The 23,954-nt window shown below is 48.0% G+C and overlaps 1 protein-coding gene and 1 long non-coding RNA gene across 2 annotated transcripts; both read left to right on the top strand.

Annotated features, from left to right (window-relative positions):
* The first annotated feature begins 1,124 nt into the window (after window positions 1-1,124).
* Window positions 1,125-7,875, top strand: LOC142923028 (uncharacterized). Its single transcript, XM_076063960.1, has 2 exons — window positions 1,125-1,377; window positions 4,560-7,875. Exons 1-2 carry the CDS (start codon window positions 1,191-1,193, stop codon window positions 5,213-5,215), a joined length of 843 nt encoding a protein of 280 aa, XP_075920075.1. The 5' UTR covers window positions 1,125-1,190; the 3' UTR covers window positions 5,216-7,875.
* Window positions 7,876-19,504: 11,629 nt separating this feature from the next.
* On the top strand, window positions 19,505-23,700 carry LOC142923038 (uncharacterized). The gene is made up of 2 exons (XR_012940486.1): window positions 19,505-19,601; window positions 21,658-23,700. It is a non-coding gene; the product is annotated as an uncharacterized LOC142923038 (long non-coding RNA).
* Window positions 23,701-23,954: the final 254 nt, after the last annotated feature.

The raw sequence follows: 23,954 nt of genomic DNA, 5'->3' as shown, positions 1-23,954 counted from the left end.
CTCCCTGTCGTGAACTCACCACTCACCCACTCACTCACCTCACCCTTCAACTCACTCACCCTCCTCACCTATTAATTCTCCTCATTAACTCACTCACCCTGCAATCCCCCCCCTCCATCACCCGGCACTCACCGCCTGTCCGTGACCACCTCTCCCGTGCCTACAACCACAAACACCACCACCACCTCTCCGTGCCTACAACCACAAACACCACCACCACCTCTCCCGTGCCTACAACCACAAACACCACCACCACCTCTCCCGTGCCTACAACCGCAAACACCACCTCTCCCGTGCCTACAACCACAAACACCACCACCACCTCTCCCGTGCCTACAACCACAAACACCACCACCACCTCTCCCGTGCCTACAACCACAAACACCACCACCACCTCTCCCGTGCCTACAACCACAAACACCACCACCACCTCTCCCGTGCCTACAACCACAAACACCACCACCACCTCTCCCGTGCCTACAACCACAAACACCACCACCACCTCTCCCGTGCCTACAACCACAAACACCACCACCACCTCTCCCGTGCCTACAACCACAAACACCACCACCACCTCTCCCGTGCCTACAACCACAAACACCACCACCACCTCTCCCGTGCCTACAACCACAAACACCACCACCACCACCTCCTGCTGCTGTCGCGGTCTCCGCGTGGCGCCGCGGGCCCAGGGGGAGGCCTCGCGGCCCAAGAGCGGCGCCACGGCTCCCCCCCTCCCGCTCCTGGCCCCTCCCCCTCGTCCCTCCTGGCCCCTCCCCCTCGTCCTTCCTGGCCCCTCCCCCTCGTCCCTCCTGGCCCCTCCCCCTCGTCAATCCTCCTCCCGTTCGCGACGTGGAGTGAACTCAGCCCCGCCCCCCCCGCCCCCACCGCCCCCCCCCCCTGCGCGGCCCCGCTGCCCATTGCAAGAATGGCGGGAAGCGGTCGCGGGGCCTACCGCGCGCCGCCTCTCGCGTGATTGGCTCGCTTCGCGTCACGTGGGGAAGGCGGAAGAAGAGTATGGGGGAGGAGCTGCGCGGTAAGGGGCGGGGCCGTGGAGTCACGTGGTGGGCAATGATTGCCAATAAGTGGGCAGGGATGGCTGTACGTCACATCCGGTAATATAGGACACGCCCCTTCGTGACGTGCCTCACACTTCTTTCCGTCCCGCGTGCCGTCAACACGAGCTGAGCATGGCGCTGTTGACCGTTGGCGTTCCGCTCTTGGCCATGCTTGGGATGGAGATCTTCATTTATCTTCGTTTTAAGCTTTCCATCTCATACTTTTACCGCGAGACCACGACGCTGCAAACGGAGAGGATGGGCCTGCAGAATGTGGAGCTCTGTCAGAAGAACAAGACCATGGAAGTGGAGAAAGATGGTAAGCTACCATTTTCTTTGGTTCTTTCGGTAAAGTCACGTAGAATGAGAATAAAATAATAAATTGATAAAATAAAATAACACAATAATATTCTCACGACGTTTCGGCCACAACACAAGCGGCCTTCATCAGGTGAAGGGGACGAGACTGTCTGGAGGACAGCGCTGGAGTGAGAAAGCCACGCTGAGATCGCGATCTTTAAGCTGTGTGAGAAGAAACAAAGCGCCTTGACAAAGGAATTAACATAATTTAGCATTGAAATGGCTGAGTGATTAGCTTGTGACTGGTCACAGAAAAGGCTATGTTAAAGTTAAAGCATACACATCCGCAAAGGCACCCCTCGACAAAGGAATTAGCGTAGAATTTAGCATTGAAATAGCTGAGTGATTAGCTTGTAACTGGTCACAGAAATGGCTATGTTAAAGTCAGAGCATATACATTCACCGAGGCACCTAGTACAAATCAAACAGGATAATTTAGCATTGAAATAACTAGGCGAATTTAGCATTGATATAACTGAGTGATTAGCTTGTGACTGGTCACAGAAATGGCTATGTTGAAGTTAAGGCCTACACATCTGAGCTATTCACAGTAACTGGGTATACAATATATAATGAATACTATATACTGAACCAATAAAAAACACAAAAATTTAAATTACCTCAATGTTATCAATAAACTCTATATTCTCCAATCAGCTAAGCTACCAACAATAAGTCGTTATATATCACAATGCTATATGGCGAAAAATGGGTGGATTCTTACCCTCAACTTTAGCACCACGGATAGCTACGGGTCCCGTTCAGACGGACGAGTTCATCGATGGTCGGAACAGAGGAGGGGGAGAGAGACAGCTGCGAGGCATTGTTATACTCCATGTTGTAAACCATACCATTAACCACGGTTAAGCTATCCGTGTTGCTAAAGTTGAGGGTAAGAATCCACCCATTTTTCGCCATATAGCATTGTGATATATAACGACTTATTGTTGGTAGCTTAGCTGATTGGAGAATATAGAGTTTATTGATAACATTGAGGTAATTTATAATTTAGTATTTTTTTTGGTTCATGATATAGTATTCATTATATATTGTATTGTATACCCAGTTACAGTGAATAGCTCAGATGTGTAGGCCTTAACTTCAACAGCCATTTCTGTGACCAGTCACAAGCTAATCACTCAGTTATTTCAATGCTAAATTCGCCTAGTTATTTCAATGCTAAATTCTCCTGTTTGATTTGTACTAGGTGCCTCGGTGAATGTATATGCTCTGACTTTAACATAACTATTTCTGTGACCAGTTACAAGCTAATCATTCAGCTATTTCAATGCTAAATTCTATGCTAATTCCTTTGTCAAGGAGTGCCTCTGCGGATGTGTATACTTTAACTTAGCTATTTCAATGCTAAATTCTATGCTAATTCCTTTGTCAAGGGGTGCCTTTGCGGATGTGTATGCTTTAACTTTAATATAGCCTTTTCTGTGACCAGTCACAAGCTAATCACTCAGCCATTTCAATGCTAAATTAAATGCTAATTCCTTTGTCAGGCGCTTTGTTTCTTCTCACACAGCTTAAAGGTCGTGATCTCAGCGTGGCTTTCTCACTCCAGCGCTGTCCTCCAGACAGTCTCGTCCCCTTCACCTGATGAAGGCCGCTTGTGTTGTGGCCGAAACGTCGTGAGAATATTATTGTGTTATTTTATTTTATCAATTTATTATTTTATTCTCATTCTACGTGACTTTACCGAAAGAACCAAAGAAGATGAATCCTTGCAGTCACGAAAACTTTAAATCGAAATTTAAGCTACCATTCTTAGATGTTCTGTTTGAGAGGAGACCTGATGGCTCATTGGGGCATTCTGTCTACAGGAAACCCACCCACACAGATTCCTACTTGAAACCTGATTCCCACCACCACCCAGCCCAAAAGAATTCTCTCATCAAAACTTCATACCATAGGGCTCATTGCATTTCGGACCAACACCACCTGACCAGTGAATTAAAACATGTACACCTGGCCCTCAAAAGGAATGGTTACTCTGACCGTACCATCCGCCAAGCTGTTTCTCCCTCCATACAGAAACAACCACTTGATACTCCGGCCAAAACCATCACACTACCATATATAGCAGGCGTTACTAAAAAGATTTCCAAAATTCTAAACAAACACAAGATCCAGGTCCGGTTCAATACAGTACACAAAATTTGTGATCTGATCCCATCCGTGAAGGATGGCATTCCTGACTTACAGTACCCCGGGGTTTACAAATTGAGTTGTACCTGCGGTGATTGCTATATCGGGGAGACAAAGCGACATGTCTCTGACCGAATTCGCGAGCACAAATCAGATTTGAAACACAGCAAAACGAATTCTTTGCTGATCACTGTTACAACCATGTGGGTGATCACGATATAATTTTCTCCGATACCAAGGTTCTTTGCAAACCCACGGGTTTTTATCAGAGATTTGTTCACGAGGCAATTCAGATCTACAAACACAGACACAATTTCAACCGAGAAGTTGGTTTCAAATTAAGCAACCATTGGAAAGATGTTCTAAATCGAACTAAACATAAATTCATTTCTGTGGTACAGTATATTTTTCAAGTAGTGGTACCCCAAACTTTCGCAGCTCTCAGCTCCCCCCCCCCTCCAGCTCCTGGCCCCTCCCCCTCGTCCCTCCTGGCCCCTCCCCCTCGTCCCTCCTGGCCCCTCCCCCTCGTCCCTCCTCCCGACTCACGACGTGGAGTGAACTCGCCCCCGCGCCCCGCGCCCCACCCTGAGCGGCCCCGCCGCCCATTGCAAGAATGGCGGGAAGCGGACGCGGGGCCGACCGCGCGCCGCCTCTCGCGTGATTGGCTCGCTTCGCGTCACGTGGGGAAGGCGGAAGAAGAGTATGGGGGAGGAGCTGTGTGGTTAGGGGCAGGGCCGTGGAGTCACGTGGTGGGCAATGATTGACAATAAGTGGGCAGAGATGGCTGGTACGTCATAGTGTACGTCACATCCGGTAATGACGTCACGATAAATAACAAGCCCCTTCGTGACGTGTCTCACACTTGCTTCTGTCCCGCGTGCCGTCAACTCGAATTGAGCATGGTGCTGCTGATCGTTGGCGTTCTGGTCTTGGCCATGCTTGGGATGGGGATCTTCATATATCTTCTTTTTACGCTTTCCATTTCAGACTTTGACCATGAGACCACGACGCTGTCTACGGAGAGGATGGGCCTGCAGAATGTGGAGCTCTGTCAGAAGAGCAAGATGCTCCGTCTGGAGCTACAGCATCAGCTGGAGGAGTTCATGGAGAACCGAGAGACTCTCCAGAGAGAGATCAGGAGCCTGGTTCAACAGCTTAAAGAGCGCCAGTTGGAGCTGGAGCCCACGAGAGTGCCTTGCAGGGAGAGCAAGTCTCTCCATGCGGATTTTCTCCGAGACTGCAATGCAGCACAGCGGCAAATGTCGCTGCGCTGTGAAAACGAAGATCTCCGGAGGTCGCTGCACGCCCACCTGAGGAAGTTGAACTTCCTGAATCCGCAGAGAGGGCAGGAACAGTTTAGGCTGCGCGGGAAGCTGGTGCGTCACGAGGACATGTGGCATGGGGAAAAGAGGCTGCAAGAAGAGAACCTGCATCTCCGTAGCCAGCTGAAAGAGCTAATATGGACCGTGTCTCAAATGTACAATGATGCCACCACCACCGATGCCACTTCCACCGCCGCTGCCACAGCTTCCACCACCGCAACCGTTTCCACCACCACTTCTGCCACCACCACCAAGCCCAAGAAGATGAAGAGATTTAGCCATTGGTTCCGAAAATTGCTGAAGTGCAAGTCGGCCATTTAAAATATTGGGGAAATTGTGAAAATGACACCACCCTAATTAAAACATTACTCAGAAAGACAAACATACCCCATAGAACATCAACAAAGTCATATATAAGACAAAATATCGTACATTTGCATGCAACACTCTAATAAATACTGTATTGTGAGCAAAACATAAAGTTACTTAAATGGAAAAAAAATCTGTTATTGTCACTTACCTTTAGTCCGGATGCCGGTCTGCTTGTCGGGAGGGGGCGTAATGAGTCCCTGCACACACGGGGGCGGTGGGAGGGGGGTGAACGTCCATACACACACACAACAGCGACAATCATCCGCTGTATAGCCTTACCAGAATGTTGGGGCAAGCGCCTGTGAAGCTCTGAATGGCACACGGGGTGAATGGCCAGCACCCCGCCCGGCTGCCTCTCTTTATCTCTCCATACACGAGACTCACAGGCGTACATGCGTCCGTGCACACACGCACAACAACAACGCAACAACCGTCGTTCACCCCTAAGTGGCGGTGACATCACCACAGCACTTGTGCCATGCTCGGTGCATTTTGAGACCACGTGAAGTGTCGAAGGCTGGCTGGCAGGAGGTCATGTAATAGACGCAGGTGCCATGGATTGACTTAGGAAGATGATGGGCAGATGCAACAGCCGTGCTCCCCACTGTGCCAACTTTATTTGTGTCAGTTGTTTGGCACTCTGCTCGTTGTTTTGAGCCTCGCTCCTCTGCCCTATGCTGTTGCTGGAGGGCAACTGCCTCCACCTTCCCAGCAGCGCCTTTCATGAACCTCCTCCACAGAAGCCGATCGTGACACTGCTGATACCAGTCATCAATAAGTCCAATCAGCTCCACATCCTTCTGCACCACATCAGTCCATCTCTTCTCTACCCCGTACCACGCCCATTTAGCACCATCTATCCAGCCAAATTGAAGCTGCTTGGGGATGCCGTGACTGCATACGGACTGCATGACACAATCAACGCAGCCTCGCTTGCTGGAGGAGCCCACAGATGGGCATTTGTCCAGATATTCTAGGAATCTGTGAGCTTACAAAGTCCAGTCTGGTTAAACCCTGAATAGATCGTGGGCAAGCTAACCTTAATGTTCCTTTCGAGAGAGATAAGGGAGGGTATAACTGGCCGAGAAGACATGAAGATTTTTATGGAGTGACATGCCAGGTAGCTTCCACACTGTTGAGCAGCTGATGAAAATATAATGCTGCTCGAATTATTTTAAATGAGACCTCGGCTCCCAAAACGGACTTGATCATCAGCACACTGCCCACTCCACTCTCTCCTCAGGTGCCCCAAATACATGAGGAATTGAGGAAGGGAGCATTTTTATGATGTAAAATACCCAGGGAGGTGATTTGTTTTCGTGGGGCTGATGGTAACGGCCCATATTTTAGTAGCATGCTTCATGTTTAGCTGTAGTGTCTCCAACTTCTCCTCAGAGTGGGCAGTAATCACCAGATCATCCGCATTCATAATATGGTTTAACAATAGAGAGCTATACCATGACCGGCTCAGGCATCGATCAGCCTCCCATTATATCTATACCAGATAAATTCTACTGGTACATCCATGGAAATCGTCTCAAACTACGTAGTCAAAGAAAATGTTCAGTCGTGTAGGGGCCAGAGGACATCCATGTCGCACATTACTCACACATTCTATCATCCCTTAGCTCCATTACGTCGATTTTTCATGAGACAGCAGTTGTCTTTCTATTGTTTATATATGCTTTATCGAAAGAAGAAAATAGTATATTTGCTTTAATTACTGTAACTCTGTGTTTTATTTAGCTTTGGTAATTTGGGTGATCCAGGTCTCTCTTGCAAATGAGACTCATCCTGGTCGCTTTAGTTCTCGCCTTGTTCAACTCAATTAACTGGTACTCACTCCATTATGAACTCACCCAACTCCTTAAATCTATGACTCACGTAAATACTCCCTCTCTCTCCTCATGAGTCATATATTTACCTGATCACACAATCACCCGATCATTCACTGTCAACCTCACTCACGCACTTTTTCATGCTCTCAAGAATGACCCACCCATTCTATCACTACAATAATCATCATCCCCTTCCCTCATTGACCCACTGGTAAAATTAAAATACTCGACAGCAACAACACGTGAGATTGTACTCAGGCTTACACTCACATGTGTAAAGAAGCTCCTTTGCAGGTTCCATTTGATAGATGATTTATTTCACGATGACGTATTTACAATGCAAGGGTACGACTCACACGAACCTTCCCCCGTACAGTAACCTGTACCTGTTTCAACCCATCTCCACTGCCCCCACTATAAACTTTGCCATCCAAGAGAAGTGAAGTAGAAGACAATAGAGTCTGCTGAGAGAATCTACCGGGGAAAACTGCTGGAAGTTACCAGGGTGTGGCCGTGCGGGTATATAAGGGGGAGCGTGGCCCACAAATGGGGTGATGCCTTGGGACTGAAGAACAACTGCAGGTGGACGACATCGGGGCCGACTGTTGGAAACCAACATGGTGGAAACCATCAAGAAAGACTGTTCGAGATTAATCTACTCTATTAGAAACCACCGGGACTGCAGATAGTCATAGCCTTGTGCAGCGTGTGAGTCGCACTCTCACCTTGTAAATATGTTATCGTCGGGAATAAATCATCTAGAAAATGAAACCTGCGAAGGAGCTTCTTTACACATGTAAGAATGCAGGACATGCTTTATCAGCAGGCTGTTGTTTTTGTCTACAACAGACCTATGCACGCATCCTGAAAATGGCATTTGATTAGGATTGTCACCTTCAACCCATTCTGAAATCGTCCAACTACCAAAACCCTTGTCTGCATTATACCTAAAACTTGACCAACGTGGCAATGTTATTTTCTCATTTTATTGACAGTAAACAAAAAACATGGCATAGTTTTTAATTTCCCTGTTAACTTGTACATACGAGTGGAACGGTGGCACAATGGTTTGTGCATTGCACTATGAATCAGGCCACTTGAGTTTGATTCTCGGTTATAGTTAACATCAAACAAACTGGCCATGAGCCTTTTCGTTATCAACCCACGTTGAGAAGCATGATGGCGTATGGTGAAACAATCTCCATGACTGATCCCGTATGGGAAGACTTCACCCATGACAATGGTTATACATTTATTATTGTTTTTGTTGTATATTACCACCAAAGGAGTAACTTCATACCTGTTAGCCAGCCTATATATACTCATAGATAAACTTTCGCCTAAACACCACCATTGGGATGAAGCTGACTTGGTATCTTCCATACTCTTTGGTTCTTTCGGTAAAGTCACGTAGGTATAAAATAAAATAAATCACGACGTTTCGGGTGCAACACAAGCGTCCGTCATGAGATGGCAAAGCATGATCTGCTGTTGAGGTAGAATGTTTAAAAGAGTTTGAAATGGGTGTAGCCCAAGGGCCATAAATAAGTGGGCGGGGCTAGTGATGTTAATGTGAGAAATTAGCATGTAAATGTAATAACGGAGAGCGGCCTCCTCGTAGAGGGCATCAAAGTGGCTATGTTAATGTGAGAGATTAGCATGTTAAAGTAATATCGAAGAGTGGTGGAATCCAAAGGCATGAGAGTGCAATCCAAAGGACATGTGAGCATGAGAGATCTAAGAGAGAGGCATAGAGAGAGACACAAAGAGTCGGAAATAACAGCTGATATAGGCAGGTAGGATGGAAATATCAGAGTCATAAAGAAGGAACACCACTCTGTGCTATCGTCTCCACCAAAGAGTATGAATCCCTGCATTCATGAAAGCTTTAATTTAAGATTATTCCAGCAGACTTTACCGTCTTGTACCTCGAACCTTCCCTCGTACGGTACCATGCACCTGTTTCCACCCATCTCCACTGACACCACTATAACTTTTGCCATGTACAGTACCCTACATCACCCTCTTCTGCCCATAAAAATATCTGTCCCGGCTAAAACTCTAATTTAACAGGTCCCTGCAGGGTGGGCTGGTAGGAACATTGGAATTTTGCGCAATTTTATTTTTACACCCCAATAGCACGAGATTTCACTTCGTTAAAGTATTGAAAGGGGACGGACGGACGGACGCATTAATCTATTGCAAGCTGGTACACTCATCTATTGCAGGCTGGTACACTCAGTTTACAACTTCGTTCCTACCAGTAATAGGGAACTCTATGTGGCAATCAATGGGATCGCACACGGGATTCAATGATGTGGGCATGGAGTACAAAACATTTAACCTCTGGGTTAATGCTTAACATAGGCGCTTGAATCAAAGGGGGGAAGACATTACAACCCAACTTGACCATTCAGTATCATCACCAAACTCTTACGTGGGCTGCCCTATTGAAGGTGTACATTCTTAGGCAAACAATACGCAACATCATTAGCCCTACATTTACAACAAGCCATCAATATGTACTGTAGGTGTGGTCGAGCAGCACATTCGACCCGGTGACACTCCTCGGCACCTCTCGAAATTAGTCCGTCGGCCTCCCTCATCGTGGCCATCTTCATTCCGGTCGATCCTGAGAGGAGAGTGCGGGGGCACTATTTCTGTGAGGAGGATGCTCCCCTCCCTGGCATTCGTCATGACGCCCCTGGACACGGCCTTTTTGAGCCTGAACGATCCCTTGTGACGTCAGTTCTCTATATGGTTTAGGCCTTTAGGGCGACTCGGATTAACCACCCATCTCTGGCGTCCCATTTGGATGCGAACACTTTGCGGGCAGAGGATTTTAACAATTCCACTGGGCTTTGCAATGGATGGTGTAGTTTGGCGGATTTTCTAACCCGGACCTCAGGACAGTGTAACCAGGCCCGATCAACCTGTTCAAAGGGTACAGGCGTCTCCGTTCTTTTCCGCAACCGTTTGTTTGCTATTTGCGATCTGCCTGACTCTGCTATCGCGGCTTCACGAGCTTCACATAGCTTTTTTAGTGGCAGTCTGAGGGAGGTTGGCGACGACACAACTTTATCAGGGAAAGCCACCAGTTGGTCCTCAATAGGTGGCTCAGGGTCTCTCCCCTACATCCAAACGAAGGGGAAGAGCCCGGCCGATGCATGTGGCACTCTACAATATGCCCCTAGGACCCCTGGGATGTGCAAGTCCCAGTCCATCTGATCACCATTTACAACATGGCACAACATTGCGGAGAGCGTGCGGTTAAGCCTATCTACTTGTCCATCACACTGCAGGTGGTACGGTGGCGTTCGAATTTTCTTAGTACCCACGATATTACAAACCTCTCGCAACAGATTAGTAGAAAAATTCTGACCCTGGCCTGTTAGACGTTTCTCAGTGGGGCCCTTGTCCAATACATAGCCATGGAGAAAGGCTTCTGCTATTATTGCAGCCGTTTGGTCATGTATTGGCCATGCAACGAGCCAGTGTGTGCAATACTCCATCCCCTCGAGCAAATATATATTTTTTAATCCTTGCTGTTTTAGGAAATGCACCCAGGATATCCAACGTTACTAGTTCGTTTACCCTCACCACTGCGATCGACTGCAGTGGAGGCTGTATAGGATGGGGAGCAGGTTTCCTTTTTGCACACTCCTGACAATGATTACCCGCTCGCGTACATCTTTTGACATCACTGGCCAAAAATATCGAGCCTGCAGTGTGAGCAATGTGTTTCGGTGGACCAAGTGCATTTGTTGTTTGGCGTGCACTTCTAGTAGCAACTGTTTTGCAAGGGTTTTTGCACCACTAGGCAACAACGCTGCATCTTCATGTCCCACCTCATCAGGAGACCTCGCCATGGGATGAATGGCTCCCCCTTTTGACCAGTTTGAGCACATTCAGCTGCCTGTGCAGCCAATGACTATAATTTCATCCTATTTTTGCAATCGGATTCATTCGGTCCTTATCAGCCCAAGATCATGATCTGCGGGTGGTACATCATTTTCTATCGTTGCTGTGTTTATTGACATCACCTGTCTCGGCGAGTCAGGGAGGGTCGGTTTACACCATGCTGCTCCTGTCGCTGCTGCTACGACCGATCTCACTAACTTTTTCCACTTATCCCGAGATGTTGGCCCAATTTTCCCTGTTGTTTCACTCCAGGTCGATGTGATCGAGTGGTGTGCTAGTGATGTTGGTGATGAGGGTTTTGGAAATGAGGTGCACGTGTGATCTGGCTGGGTGTACAGGCGACACCCCTGGGTGTTTCTTGGTTGTCTCGGGATGACTTCCCCTCGGCAACCGCTCGCGATGTGGCCCGGCCTCCCGCAGTTGTAGCAATATATCACCGCATGGTCCTGGATTCCTCCGTGGTTGTGCCATGGTCGCTGATGCTGTAGTTAACACCTTGAATCGTTGAATCCCTGGATGGCAACAGCCATCTCTTTCAAGGTCGCCTGCAGATCACCCTCCATGCTGGGCATTGCGGCGGTCCCTGTTGTTGCTGTCCCTGTTGGCTCCGTTGGTCCTCCTGCTCCTCCATTCTCCATCACCCTTGTCACATGGGCTGCTACTTCACATGGTGCCCTGGGATCTGTGTGTGCCCAGAGGCATTTAGCAAACTACATTGAAGTTTGCTCCCTCTCTGGCACAATCGGCAATGTAATGCCACTTTGATAGAGAAGAGTTTGTAGCCGCTCCACCACTAGCACGTTTCAGGTTGTCATGTCCATCGTTGAAAATGCCACATCTGCAACCGCTTGCAAGGTACTTCTATAAGCCATCAGTGGCTCGCTCTCTCCTCTTCTCCAGGCCGAACATTGCTGCCTTGTGCTGGACGCAGGACAGAAAACATCGGCCATCCCTTGACAACCGTGTTGGGTTGTGGCAGGTTGATTTTCCGGGATCATAAAGAAGGCCAATAGTGCTCTGTCATCCAACACCGTAGGAAGCAATCGTAGCACTTCGTCGTCAATCAATCGGCTGACTCTGACAGCTGCTTCAAATCTTTTGATGAATGCAATCCAATCGCCTCCCGTATTTTTCTGCATGGTGGTTAAGGTCTGTTGAACAGCTTCTAGTTGTGGTTGAGTCATTTGATTGGTTCCTGCCTGCTGCTCGACGGGGGGAAGCGATGGCTGCTGCCCTATGGCACTTTCTCCTCGCCATTGCGGTCCATGGTGGAGATTGATCTGGCTTAAGCCGTGCACTACCTGTTCTTTCCTTTTCTCTTTTCTTCATCATCGAAATTATCAGTCGATCCACCACTGAGGTAAGGTGGTCCAACCTGTCCAACAGCTGCCGCCAATTTTCTTTGTTCGGCGATGCTGGTTCTTGGGTCTTTAGCGGAGCATCCACTTCCATCGGGAACTTGGCTGCCAACGGGGTCCGGCTCTCACTCGCGCCATTTGCCGAGTCTCAAAAACCCGGAGCGCTTAGGGTTGATGACTCGTCCTCTGCAGGAGCTCTTCGGCGGGTCTTCCTTCTTGAACTTGTAGACTGTATCCCACCACTGCCACCAGAAGCTTCTTTGCAGGTTCCATTTTTGAGAAGAGAGTGCAACTCACACGCTTCACAAGGGTATGACTATCTGCAGCCCCAGTGTTTTCCACTACATTCATCTCGAACAGTCTTTCTTAATGGTTTCCACCATGTAGATATCCAACAGTCGGCCCCTATGTCATCCACCTGCAGTCGTCCTTCAGTCTCCGAGCTAGCGCCCCAATTGCGGGCCTCGCTCTCCCTTTTCTACCCACTCAGCCTCGCCCTGGCAGCTTCCAGCAGTTTCCCTGGTACATTCTTCCAGCAGACTCAACCGTCTTCTACTTCCTTTCTCTTAAATGGCAAAGGTTATAGTGGTGTCAGTGTTGATGGGTGGAAACAGATGCAGGGTACTGTACGAGGGAAGGTTCATGTGAGTCGTACTTTTGCGTTGTAAATACGTTATCGTGAAATAAATCATCTAGAAAAGCTAACGTGCGAAGGAGCTTCTTTAAACACGTGAGTGTTAGACTGCGTATTTCCATTTTACCAGTGGGTCAATGAGGGAAGCGGATGGTGAGTAAGGCAGTGAGTGATGGGATGAGTAGGTCATTGGTGAGATTGTGAAACAGTGCATGAGTGATGTTGGCACAGTGAATGATCAGGTGATTGCCTAGGTTATCAGGTCAATATATGACTCATGAGGAAGGAGAGGACGTATTTATGTGAGTCATAAAGTAAGGGAAGTGGGTGAGTTCATAATGGAGTGAGTAAGTAGTAATTTATTTAGTTAAAACAGGCGAGAACTAAAGAGACTAGGATGATTCTCATTTGCAAGAGAGACCTGGATCACCAAAATAACAAAAGCTAAATAAAAACAGAGTTACTGTAATGAAAAGCATATATAAACAATAGAAAAACAACTGCTGTGTCTCATGGGAAATCGATATAATGGAGTTAAGGGATGATAGAATATGTGAGTAATGTGCGACATGGATGTCCTCTGGCCCCAACACGACTTAACATATTTCGTTGACTACTTAGTAATGAGACGATTTCCATGGATGTACCAGTAGAATTTAAATCTGGTATAGATATAATGGGAGGCTGATCGATGCACGAGTCCGATCATGGTATGGCTCTCTATTGTTAAACCATTTTATGAATGCGGATGATCTGGTGATTACTGCCCACTCTAAGGAGGAGTTGGAGACACTCCATCTAAACACGGAACATGCTACTAAAATATGGGCCGTTACCATCAGCCCCACAAAAACAAATCACCTCCCTGGGTATTTTACATCATCAAAATGCTCCCCTCCCTCAATTCCCCATGTATTTTGAGGCAGTTGTGGAGACAGTGGAGATATTTCCGTACTTGGGCAGTGTGCTCATGACCAACTCTGTTTTGGGAGCCGAGGTCTCACTTCGATTCATTCGAGCAGCATTATATTTTCATCAGCTGCATAACATTGTATGGAAGCTACCTGATCTGTTACTCCATACAAACCTTCATGTCTTCTGGACCACAGTTATGCCTTCCCTTATTTCTCTCTATAGGATTATCTGCAATGATTTGAAACATTCGGTCTATAGCCTGCCTACGATCTATCCAGGGTTTAACCAGACTGGACTGTGTGAGGAGGCCAAAATTTCCTGAAATATCTGGACAAAGGCTCATCAGTGGGCCCTTCCGACAAGTCAGGCTCCATTGGCTGGGTCATGAAGTCTATTTGCACTGTCACCGCATCCCCAAGCAGCTTCAATTTGGGCGGATAGATCATGCTAAACAGGCGCGGCATGGGCTACAGAAGAGATGGACTGATGTGGTACAGAAGGATGTGGAGCTGATTGAACTTGCTGATGACTGGTAGCAGCAGTGTCGCGATAGGCCTATGTGGAGGAGGTTCATGAAAGACTCTACTGGGGAGGTGGAGGCAGTTGCCCTCCAGCAATAGCGTAGGGCAGCGGAGCGACACTCATAACAATGAGCAGAGCGCTTATACGACTGAAACACTGAAAGTTGGCACAGTGGGGAGCACGGCTTTTGCATCTGCCCGTCATCACCTTAAGTCAACCCATGGTACCTGTGTCTATTCATGACTTCCTGCCAGCCAGCCTTCGACACTTCAAGTGACCTCAAAATGCACCAAGCACCGCACAAGCGCTGTGGTGATGTTACTGCCACTTAAGGGCAAACGGCGATTATTGTCTTGTTGTTGTGTGTGTGTGGACGGACGCATATACCCCTGTGAGTGTGTGTGTGGAGAGAGATAGTGCAATGGTGAACACTGTCTACCATCCCACCGATCCCAGTTCGATTCCCACTCACGACCAACACCTTTAACGATTATATTAATGGTTGCTGGGCTTTCCGTCGATCGACTCAGCCTCAAATAAGTGCCTGGTGTGGTGTGTAAATATCACCACTGGGGAGACAAAGGCAGCCGGGCGTGGTGCTGTCCACGCACCCCCTCGTGCGACATTCCAGCCTTCATAGGCGCTGCTGGCTAACAGCACTTGCCCCAACATTCTGGTTAGGCTATTCGGGGGATGACTGTCGCTGTTGTGTGTTTGTGTGCTTGCGGGCGTTCACCCCCAACCCCCCCGTGTGCAGTTATGGGGACTCATTATGCCCCCTCCCGACAAACGGGCCCACATCCAGACTCAAGGTAAGTGACAATAAAAACATTTTTTTTCTATTTACGTAACTTTATTTTTTGTTTACCATACAGTATTTATTACAGTATTATTTGCAAATGTATAATATTCCGTGTTATGACTTTAACAATGCTTCCAATTTTTTGTTAAACCGTAATACATTTTACAACACTTCCAGTATGTGAATTTAAATACAGTACACTATTTTATTCAGACTTATGAACTGTTCGACTTACTAACGATTCTCTGTAATGGAATCCAAAAGTTGTACTATTCATTAACAACACCTCCCATTGGTATGGTTGACTACATGTGATGCAAAATAAGTTAAACATAGATAAATATATATTGTACAACACTTTCCCCAACAGTGTGTTGAGGCTACATGGGGGACCTTTGTGTTTGTGCTTGTGATTGTATTGTGGAGGCCTTCTTAGGTGCTGCTCCTTGCTAATAGCAACTTGCCCAAATAGTCTCTTGATTCTATACGGGGAACGTTTGTCTTTGTGAATAATGTTTTAATTGGGGCAGTGTCATTTTCAAAATTGCCCCAATGTTTTTAAATGGTCGACTTGCGTTTCAGCCATTTTCGGACCCAATTAATACATCTCTTCATTTCTTGAGCTTGGTGGCGGCAGCTGTGGCAGCGGCGGTGGCAGTGGCGTTGGTGGTGGTGGCATCTTTGTAAATTTGAGAATTGGCGCATTTCAGCTCTTTCAGCTGTCTACTGAGATGCCGGCACTCTTTGCGCATCTTCTCTTCGCCGTGCCACTTTTCCTCGTGACGCGCCAGCTTCCCGCGCAGCCTAAACTGCTTCTGCCCTCTCTGTGGATTCAGGAAGTTCAACTCCCTCAGGTGGATGCGCAGCGACCTACGGAGACCTTCCTTTTTACAGCGCAGCGACATTTGTCGCTGTGCTGCATTGCAGTCTTGGAGAAAATCCGCACGGAGAGACGCACGCTCGCAGCAAGGCACTCTCGTGGACTCCAGCTCCAACTGGTGCTCTTTAAGCTGTTGAACCAGGCCCCTGTTCTCTCTCTGGAGAGTCTCTCGGTTATCCATTAACTCCTCCTGCTGCTGCTGTAGCTTCAGATGGGTCGTCTTGTTCTTCTGACAGAGCTCCACATTCTGCTGGCCCATCATCTCCCTTTGCAGCGTCGTGGTCTCGCGGTGAAAGTCTGAGATGGAAAGCGTAAAACGAAGATAAATGAAGATCCCCATCCCAAGCAGGGCCAAGAGCAGAACGCCAACGATCAGCAGCGCCATGCTCAGCTCGTGTTGACGGCACGCGGGACAGAGGCAAGTGTGATGCACGTCACGAAGGGGCGTTATTTATACTAACGTCTATACCGGATGTGACGTCCACTATGACGTAACAGTCATCCCTGCCCACTTATTGTCAATCATTGCCAACCACGTGACTCCACGGCCCCGCCCCTAACCGCGCAGCTCCTCCCCCATACTCTTCTTCCGCCTGCCCCACGTGACGCGAAGCGAGCCAATCACGCGGGAGGCGGCGCACGGTCGGCCCCGCGACCGCTTCCCGCCAATCTTGCAATGGGCGGTGGGGGGGCGAGATCACTCCACGTCGCGAACGGGAGGAGGAGGGACGAGGGGGAGGGGCCAGGAGGGACGAGGGGGAGGGGCCAGGCGGGACAAGGGGGAGGGGCCAGGAGGGACGAGGGGGAGGGGCCAGGAGAGACGAGGGGGAGGGGCCAGGAGGAACGAGGGGGAGGGGCCAGGAGGGACGAGGGGGAGGGGCCAGGAGGGACGAGGGGGAGGGGCCAGGAGGGACGAGGGGGAGGGGCCAGGAGCGGGAGGGGGGGAGCCGTGGCGCCGCTCTTGGGCCGCGAGGCCTCCCCCTGGACCCGCGGCGCCACGCGGAGACCGCGACAGCAGCAGCAGCAGGAGGTGGTGGTGGTGGTGTTTGTGGTTGTAGGCACGGGAGAGGTGGTGGTGGTGTTTGTGGTTGTAGGCACGGGAGAGGTGGTGGTGGTGTTTGTGGTTGTAGGCACGGGAGAGGTGGTGGTGGTGTTTGTGGTTGTAGGCACGGGAGAGGTGGTGGTGGTGTTTGTGGTTGTAGGCACGGGAGAGGTGGTCACGGACAGGCGGTGAGTGCCGGGTGATGGAGGGGGGGGGATTGCAGGGTGAGTGAGTTAATGAGGAGAATTAATAGGTGAGGAGGGTGAGTGAGTTGAAGGGTGAGGTGAGTGAGTGGGTGAGTGGTGAGTTCACGACAGGGAGATTGGGGCTGAGTGAGTGAACGCAGCGCACGGTAAAGATCCCCTGAGAGCATTCGCAAGAGTTGGACATTGAGTGCCGCTGTCAGGGTCCACACGCAAATTACTCACTTGGCATGATATACAAATTAACCATTGTAAACGATAACTTTAAAAAAGTCCGCTATTTGTCAGAGCTAATGCGATGTGCGTTTTGCATATTTGTAGCACGTTATAACCATCGTCAACATCGTCATTTAGAGTAACCATTAGTCCATACGTGTCACTTGCTAATAGTCCCCGGGTCAATCACAACTTTGCCGTGCGTGCAGGCTTTGTCTCTGGCTGCTCGCTAGGGCTGCGATGCCTTTCCATGCCACAAGATGACGTTCATTGCTCCTTCCACACCGCGACAATATTTACTGCAGTGTTCTATAACGCGGCAGTTGCGTTGCTGAATAACACCGCGTTGTGTAAACTCCCTCGTTACAATGACTAATACAGGGTAAAGCACAGTCCGTGATAACAGCGTGAGATGCGTGTGTCGGCTGAACAAAGACTGAGGCGCGTGGGGAGCATCAGGAAGCATCCAGCAGCATCCCAATGCCTCGTGTGACGCTGTGCCCAGGCAGCCGTACAACCGCACATTCCTACTCGCGCGACGTGGTTCTGTTGACTCAATCGCGTTATATCCATTTAGCATCCGCGTTATAAAACGTGTTCCCTATTACATCCATCGTGCCATATCCAAATGGCGTTATGAAAACACGCGTTGAGGCAGAACGAACTCTATAAACTATTTTTATTTTACCAGGTGAGACCCACTGAGCTATGTGGCTGTTTTCCAGAAGCGACCTGTCCACAAATGATAGATCAGCTAAATGGCTAATCACATAGAAATGTGTAGCACCAGCCACAAATACTCTAGAGTCTAGACATGGGATCCCCTTTGACAGGGTCAGTGTCTCCTTAGATTCTCTCACTCCGCCTATTGTCATGCGGCGTGTGCAGCTGCGTCGTGACACTTGGTAGAGTGCTGTCTTTGAGGCAGAGAACTTTAAAACCGTGTGCAGTGGTTAATTTGCTTAACAGCTTTACACCGAACTCCTTGCTTGTGGTAAAACATGTTTGCGACTTTGCTGATCGAGAACTATGCAGATTTAGATTTATAGTAACATGTACTTGGTGTGAGATGAACTTCCAAACAATTTCCTTTGCTCAACATCTTGGAATTAATGTCTTTTTAAATGGTCAGCTTAAGTGATTCCGTGATGTTTATGTAACTTGACCATTAAGATTATCTATGGAGCACAATTATTTCAGGATTATTTTTCATAAGTAAACTTTAAACTGAACCCATATGTGATATTATATTGCCTGATTATTTTAATTTTTAATGTAGTCTACATGCTCTTCTGGGGATATTACCCCACATTTACCATTCATTGATGTTCCCTTTGACATTGGTAATTGACATTGTCACACCATAGTAATTCATGGGCAATTATGTAATTCTCTCTGTGTCTATCTCTCTCTGCATCTGTCTGTGTGGGTGTCTCTCTCTGCCGGTGTGTTTTTCTCTATATGCGTCTCTCGTGTGTCTCTTTGTGTGTGCCTCTCTCTGTGTGTGGATGTCTCTCGGTGTCTGTGTCTCTCTTTCCTTTTCCACGATGTAGTGTTGTATTTACATGCAAATTCTACCTCTAGCCCCGCCCACTTACCCTTGGGCTGAGCTTATCTCAAGCCAATATAACTTCGTGTTTCAGCAGCTTTCTCGCAATATTTTTTCACCTGATGATGGTTGCTTGTGTTTCGATCGAAACGTCGTGATCTATTATTTTTTTCTACCTACGTGACTTTACCGAAAGAACCAAAGAGTATTGTGATTTTAATTTCGATAATGATCGTTGTGGTGGAGGTGGTGATATTGATGGTGGTGTTAACGATAGCGGTGATTTTGGTGGTTGTAATGGTGGTATTGATGGTGGTTAATGTGGTTGACTATTACCCCTCTCGTGTCCTTCCACCACCAGTTCTAAGAATCTGCTGGTGTCTGTGCTGGAGGTGGACGTCTGGATATCTGTGCGGTCTGGAGCGGTGGACAATAGACTCCTGCAGCTCAACCAGGTGGACGCACTGGGCAGGGAGCAAGATGGTGGTGGCCTTAGAGACCCACTTACTCCCACAGAGAGCCATAGACTCACTCAGAGAGAGCACTCACACAGAGAGCCAAAGTCTCACTGACACAGAGCCATAGACTCACTCACATGGAGACACATAGACTCACTCAAACAGAGAACCATTGATTAACCCACACAGAGAACCACAGAGTCACTCGCACAGACTCACACAGAGAGACATAGACTCACTCACGTAGAGGACTATATGCAGTACATCCTCGTCTTTTATGTAATGTGTTTCGCTTAGCGCACACCACACCCACTATAACTCGAGTAGCACATGACGGACTGCTCTTATGAGTGGTGTGGGTGTTGGCAGCGTTGTTCTGTATTGCTGGGAGCTGATGCTGTACCAGTGCGCACTGTGTTACGTGGCGTGTCATCCTCATCCTCAGCCTTTGTTCCAGCATCTGTGTGTAGTGTCATCTCACTCACTCCCTTATAGTTTTCACTCATCATATCTCCCTTTCATGTCCTTTGTATGTATATTGATGAATGTAACACAATTTTTAATTATTATTTGGCTGCTATAAATTTCCACGTCATAAGCTACTTCATTCATCTATCATTTGTGGCCAGTTCGCTTCTGAAATAGAAGCTAATAGCTTAGAGGGCTTTACTAGGTAAGATAAAAATAGTTTATTTTTATGTTTTTTGTGATTTGCTTACCTTTCCTATACTTTTCACTTCGATTGTGTTTTTGCATCGTTTGTTCTTGTAACTTTCTGTACCACCCCAACTGGAAATCTGTGAAAAGGGCTTTTTAGATTCCTCCAGTATAAATAAATATTATAATATAGATCTTCTACATATACACAACACATTTAAAATAAACATAGAAAACAGTGTACTGTACTCTCAATTAGAAATAATAATAAAAGTTACATTGTGCTAAAACGGAGCCTCCCCCTTTACCGTTTTTCCTTGTAGAAAAGTTTTCTGCTTGACGTAAAATAGCTTTAAGCAGCAATTTTCGACAACGCAACCCCCGCGTTAAGCAAGGATATGTTGTACTCACTTACACAGAGAGACATAGACTCAAACTTGATTTGGCACTTTCGTGACTGCAGGAATTACTCTTTGGTTATTTCGGTAAAGTCACGTAGACATAGACTCGCACAGAAAGCCATAAACTCACTCGAACAGAGAGACTTGGAGTCAATCACACAGAGCCATCGACTCATTCAAACACAGATGATGATAACAGATACCCATGAACTCACATTGAGACCCATGGACTCACACTGAGACCAGTAAACTTACCAGACCCGTAGACTCACAGAGATGCATAGACTTACAGAGAGGTATAGACTTACACAGAGACCCATAGACTTACAGAGAGGTAAAGACTTACACAGAGACCCATAGACTGGTGAGCGAAATTTGAACTCGGATCACCAGATTTGTAGCACAGCACATTCGCCGATACACTACCGTTCACCTTACACACTCACACACGCACTCAGATGCTCACTCATTCACGCAACCAGACGCTCACTTACACATTCAATCAATCACTCACACACTCGCATTTTATTGTATGTAGCAATATCTTCAGGAGCTAAATGTCAATTATTGAGGTCTGTTAAGATAAGCGAGTGTGTGGGTGTGTGGATGACATAGCAATAGTGGGTGAGTAGGTGAGTGAAGAGGTGAGCTCAGTAGCATGTTGCAGGTCTCCCCCAGGACAAGGCGGGTCATATTTAGGGTGTGTAACATGTTGATTGACTGGGTTGAGTGTTGCGTGTTTGTGAGCGAGTAGGTGAGCTCACTCGAATGTCGCAGGTCTCGCCCAGCGTTTTCCAATCAAAGAATAAACAGATGAATGAGTGGTGGGATTTTTGTTATTGTTTTCAGGTGAGCAGCACCATGTTAACACAAATATCTGTATTACACCTTCATCCATGTAATAGCTGTGTCCATCTTACACCTCCATTTTCTTAGAAGCCTCTGGATTTGACATAGGGCATCTTTTTCTGTGTGTGTGTGTCTGTGTGACCCAGTCCTGGACCTTCCCTCGGTCGACTCACCCGCTAAAGAGTACCTGGTGCAGTGTCTTTAATAAACATCAGCAATTGGGAGAGACAAAGGTGGTCGCGTGCATGGTGTTGGCCACATCACATCCCCACAACGGATTTTGGCGAACCATCGAACAAAGACAGTCGCTGCATCGCACTTTCAGAAGCGCTTCTGCGGCCATCTCGAACGCTCTTCCTTCTGATATTAGAAGCCACTGGAGCTGTGCACTTTTACATCTAGATTGAAAACTCATTTCTTTAGAACTACTTTTTGTGCTTACTTTGTTGCCCTTCCCCTGCACCTCCGATTAGCACGGTTGGCTACGTACCGTGCAAAAGAAGTTCAACATACAAAATACATACCACCCCCTCGTGTGTTCCACAGCACAAGGCTCCACAACTTGCCCTAACATGTCTATTGAGGCCACTTTGGTGACCTGTGTGTGTGTGCATAATTAATTATCATTATTTTATTAAATGGCCTTCATCAACAAAGGACACGAGTCCATTGAGGGACGGGGACAGCGTGGGACCCTTCGTGGAGCCGATTTTCGCAATGGCGGAGGAAGAGTTGGAGGGATGCAGCAGAGGAGGGGGTGGCACCGCACGATGTTCGTGCTGAGAGTGAACGTGGCACTGGGGGAGGCTCCGGAGTTGGGCCTCTTCAGGGCGACTGGCGATAGAGTGGAGAAGTCGAGGTGAGAGTGACTCGGGGAATGGGGGTGAGGTGAGTGGAGGGGTGACTCGGGGAATGAGATTAGTGGAGGGGTGACTAGGGGAGTGGACGTGCACCTGATTATGCACGAATGTGAGTGGACTGCCCATGCATTCATCATCATTATGGGCATCATCACCAGTGGTAAATCCACTGTTTGATGAAGGCCTCCCCAAACCAACGTCACTTCTCGTGACGCCTGCGCTGTGACAATCGGCCCCAGCACCTCCTGTGCATGAGCTTCCCACCTCCTCCCCTCCAAGTTACTCTTGATCATCAGCCATCGTCACTTCCAGAAACGTTTTCATCTGCGTGTTGCTCTTTCCTTCTCATCATGGTCAACATGAGGAGGGATCTTACCTCTGTGTATGTTCTCTCATCTGCGCGTTCCTCTGTCTTGGTGTGATTTCGAGCACGCGTCTCTGCATGCTTCTCTGCGCAGGGTTTGTTCTGTACGTGTTTTTTGAGCTGGTGGCCGCGTCTGAACCGTGTCGTGTCCGTCAGGATCCCACTCAATACAAAACAAATGGAAGGAGTGAAATTATCTTGGGACCACAGCCTTGTCTCAATTCTTCACCCCTGGTGTACAAGTCAGCAGCTGGGACCATCACTGCTATCCATTAACATGTACGGGCTGCTAAGGATTCTCTTCATCTCTGGGTCTCTACCTCTAAATGATGACTCTGAGTATTGACCGCAGTGCATTTCTCAGCTCTATCGAGTACCCGGTAAGATCGAGAAACTCTCAGCTCACACGGTGGCTTCGGGTGATCAGCCAATGAATACATCAGGATGTGCACCCTCATGAATAACAAACGTGCATTGCGGAAGGTGCCGACTGACTGCCATGCTGCATACTGCTGTATAAATAACCCACCCACACATGCACAAGCCTGTGTGCACAAGCCTGTGTGGGTATGCGTATTATCCGGTAATTGTATAGTGTTTCGCGTATTGCGCTATGAACTTGGCAACACCAGTACCGATGAACTAAAGTGGTTTTGGGCTAACCCGAGGTCGACTCAGCCTCCAATGAGTACCTGGTGTGGTGTGTAAACATCACTACTCAGGAGATAAAGGCGGCCAGGCATGGTGCTGGCCACCCTCCCCATTGTGTACCATGCTGGCTTTCATAGTTGCTCGCTAAAAGCACTTGCCTCAGGAGTCCGTTGAGGTTATACAGACAACCTTTGTGTTTGTGTTTAATGTTTTAATTGGTAGCGGTGTAATTTTAAATGTAAAAATTTTTCATGGCCGACTTGCACTTTGGCCACTTCCAGACCCAACAAATAAATCTGTTCCTTTTCTTGGTGGCGGTGGGTGACGGTGGTGGCGGTGGTGGCTTTGGTGTATATTTATAGAGTGCCTTCTCTCTTGACATAACAAGCACAAGGCAGTGACAGAATGGAATGATTTAGATGGCAGGGGTGTATAAAGTTTGAGGAATAAGTGACAGCGATAGACAGTAATGGGATCGGAGAAGAGTAGGGACGAGAAGGAGTGGAGGCTTAAGGGGAGAGAAGAGGTAGATAATGGGCAATGGAGAAGAGGTGGGGCTTTAAGGGAG

The sequence above is a fragment of the Petromyzon marinus genome, unplaced genomic scaffold, assembly GCF_048934315.1.
Source record: "Petromyzon marinus isolate PM22_M1 ecotype Great Lakes invasive population unplaced genomic scaffold, UKy_Petmar_22M1.pri1.0 PM_Scaffold_25, whole genome shotgun sequence".
Taxonomy (NCBI): Eukaryota; Metazoa; Chordata; class Hyperoartia; order Petromyzontiformes; family Petromyzontidae; genus Petromyzon; species Petromyzon marinus.
Note: the sequence above shows the minus strand (reverse complement) of the source record. Positions and strands in the feature narration are given on the sequence as shown.

Bases quoted from the DNA above. Each gene is read 5' to 3' on its own strand.
- LOC142923028 (XM_076063960.1), top strand. From the start codon at position 1,191: ATGGCGCTGTTGACCGTTGGCGTTCCGCTCTTGGCCATGCTTGGGATG. The intron at 1,378-4,559 runs GTAAGCTACCAT...TTTCCATTTCAG, and splicing joins CATGGAAGTGGAGAAAGATG to ACTTTGACCATGAGACCACG.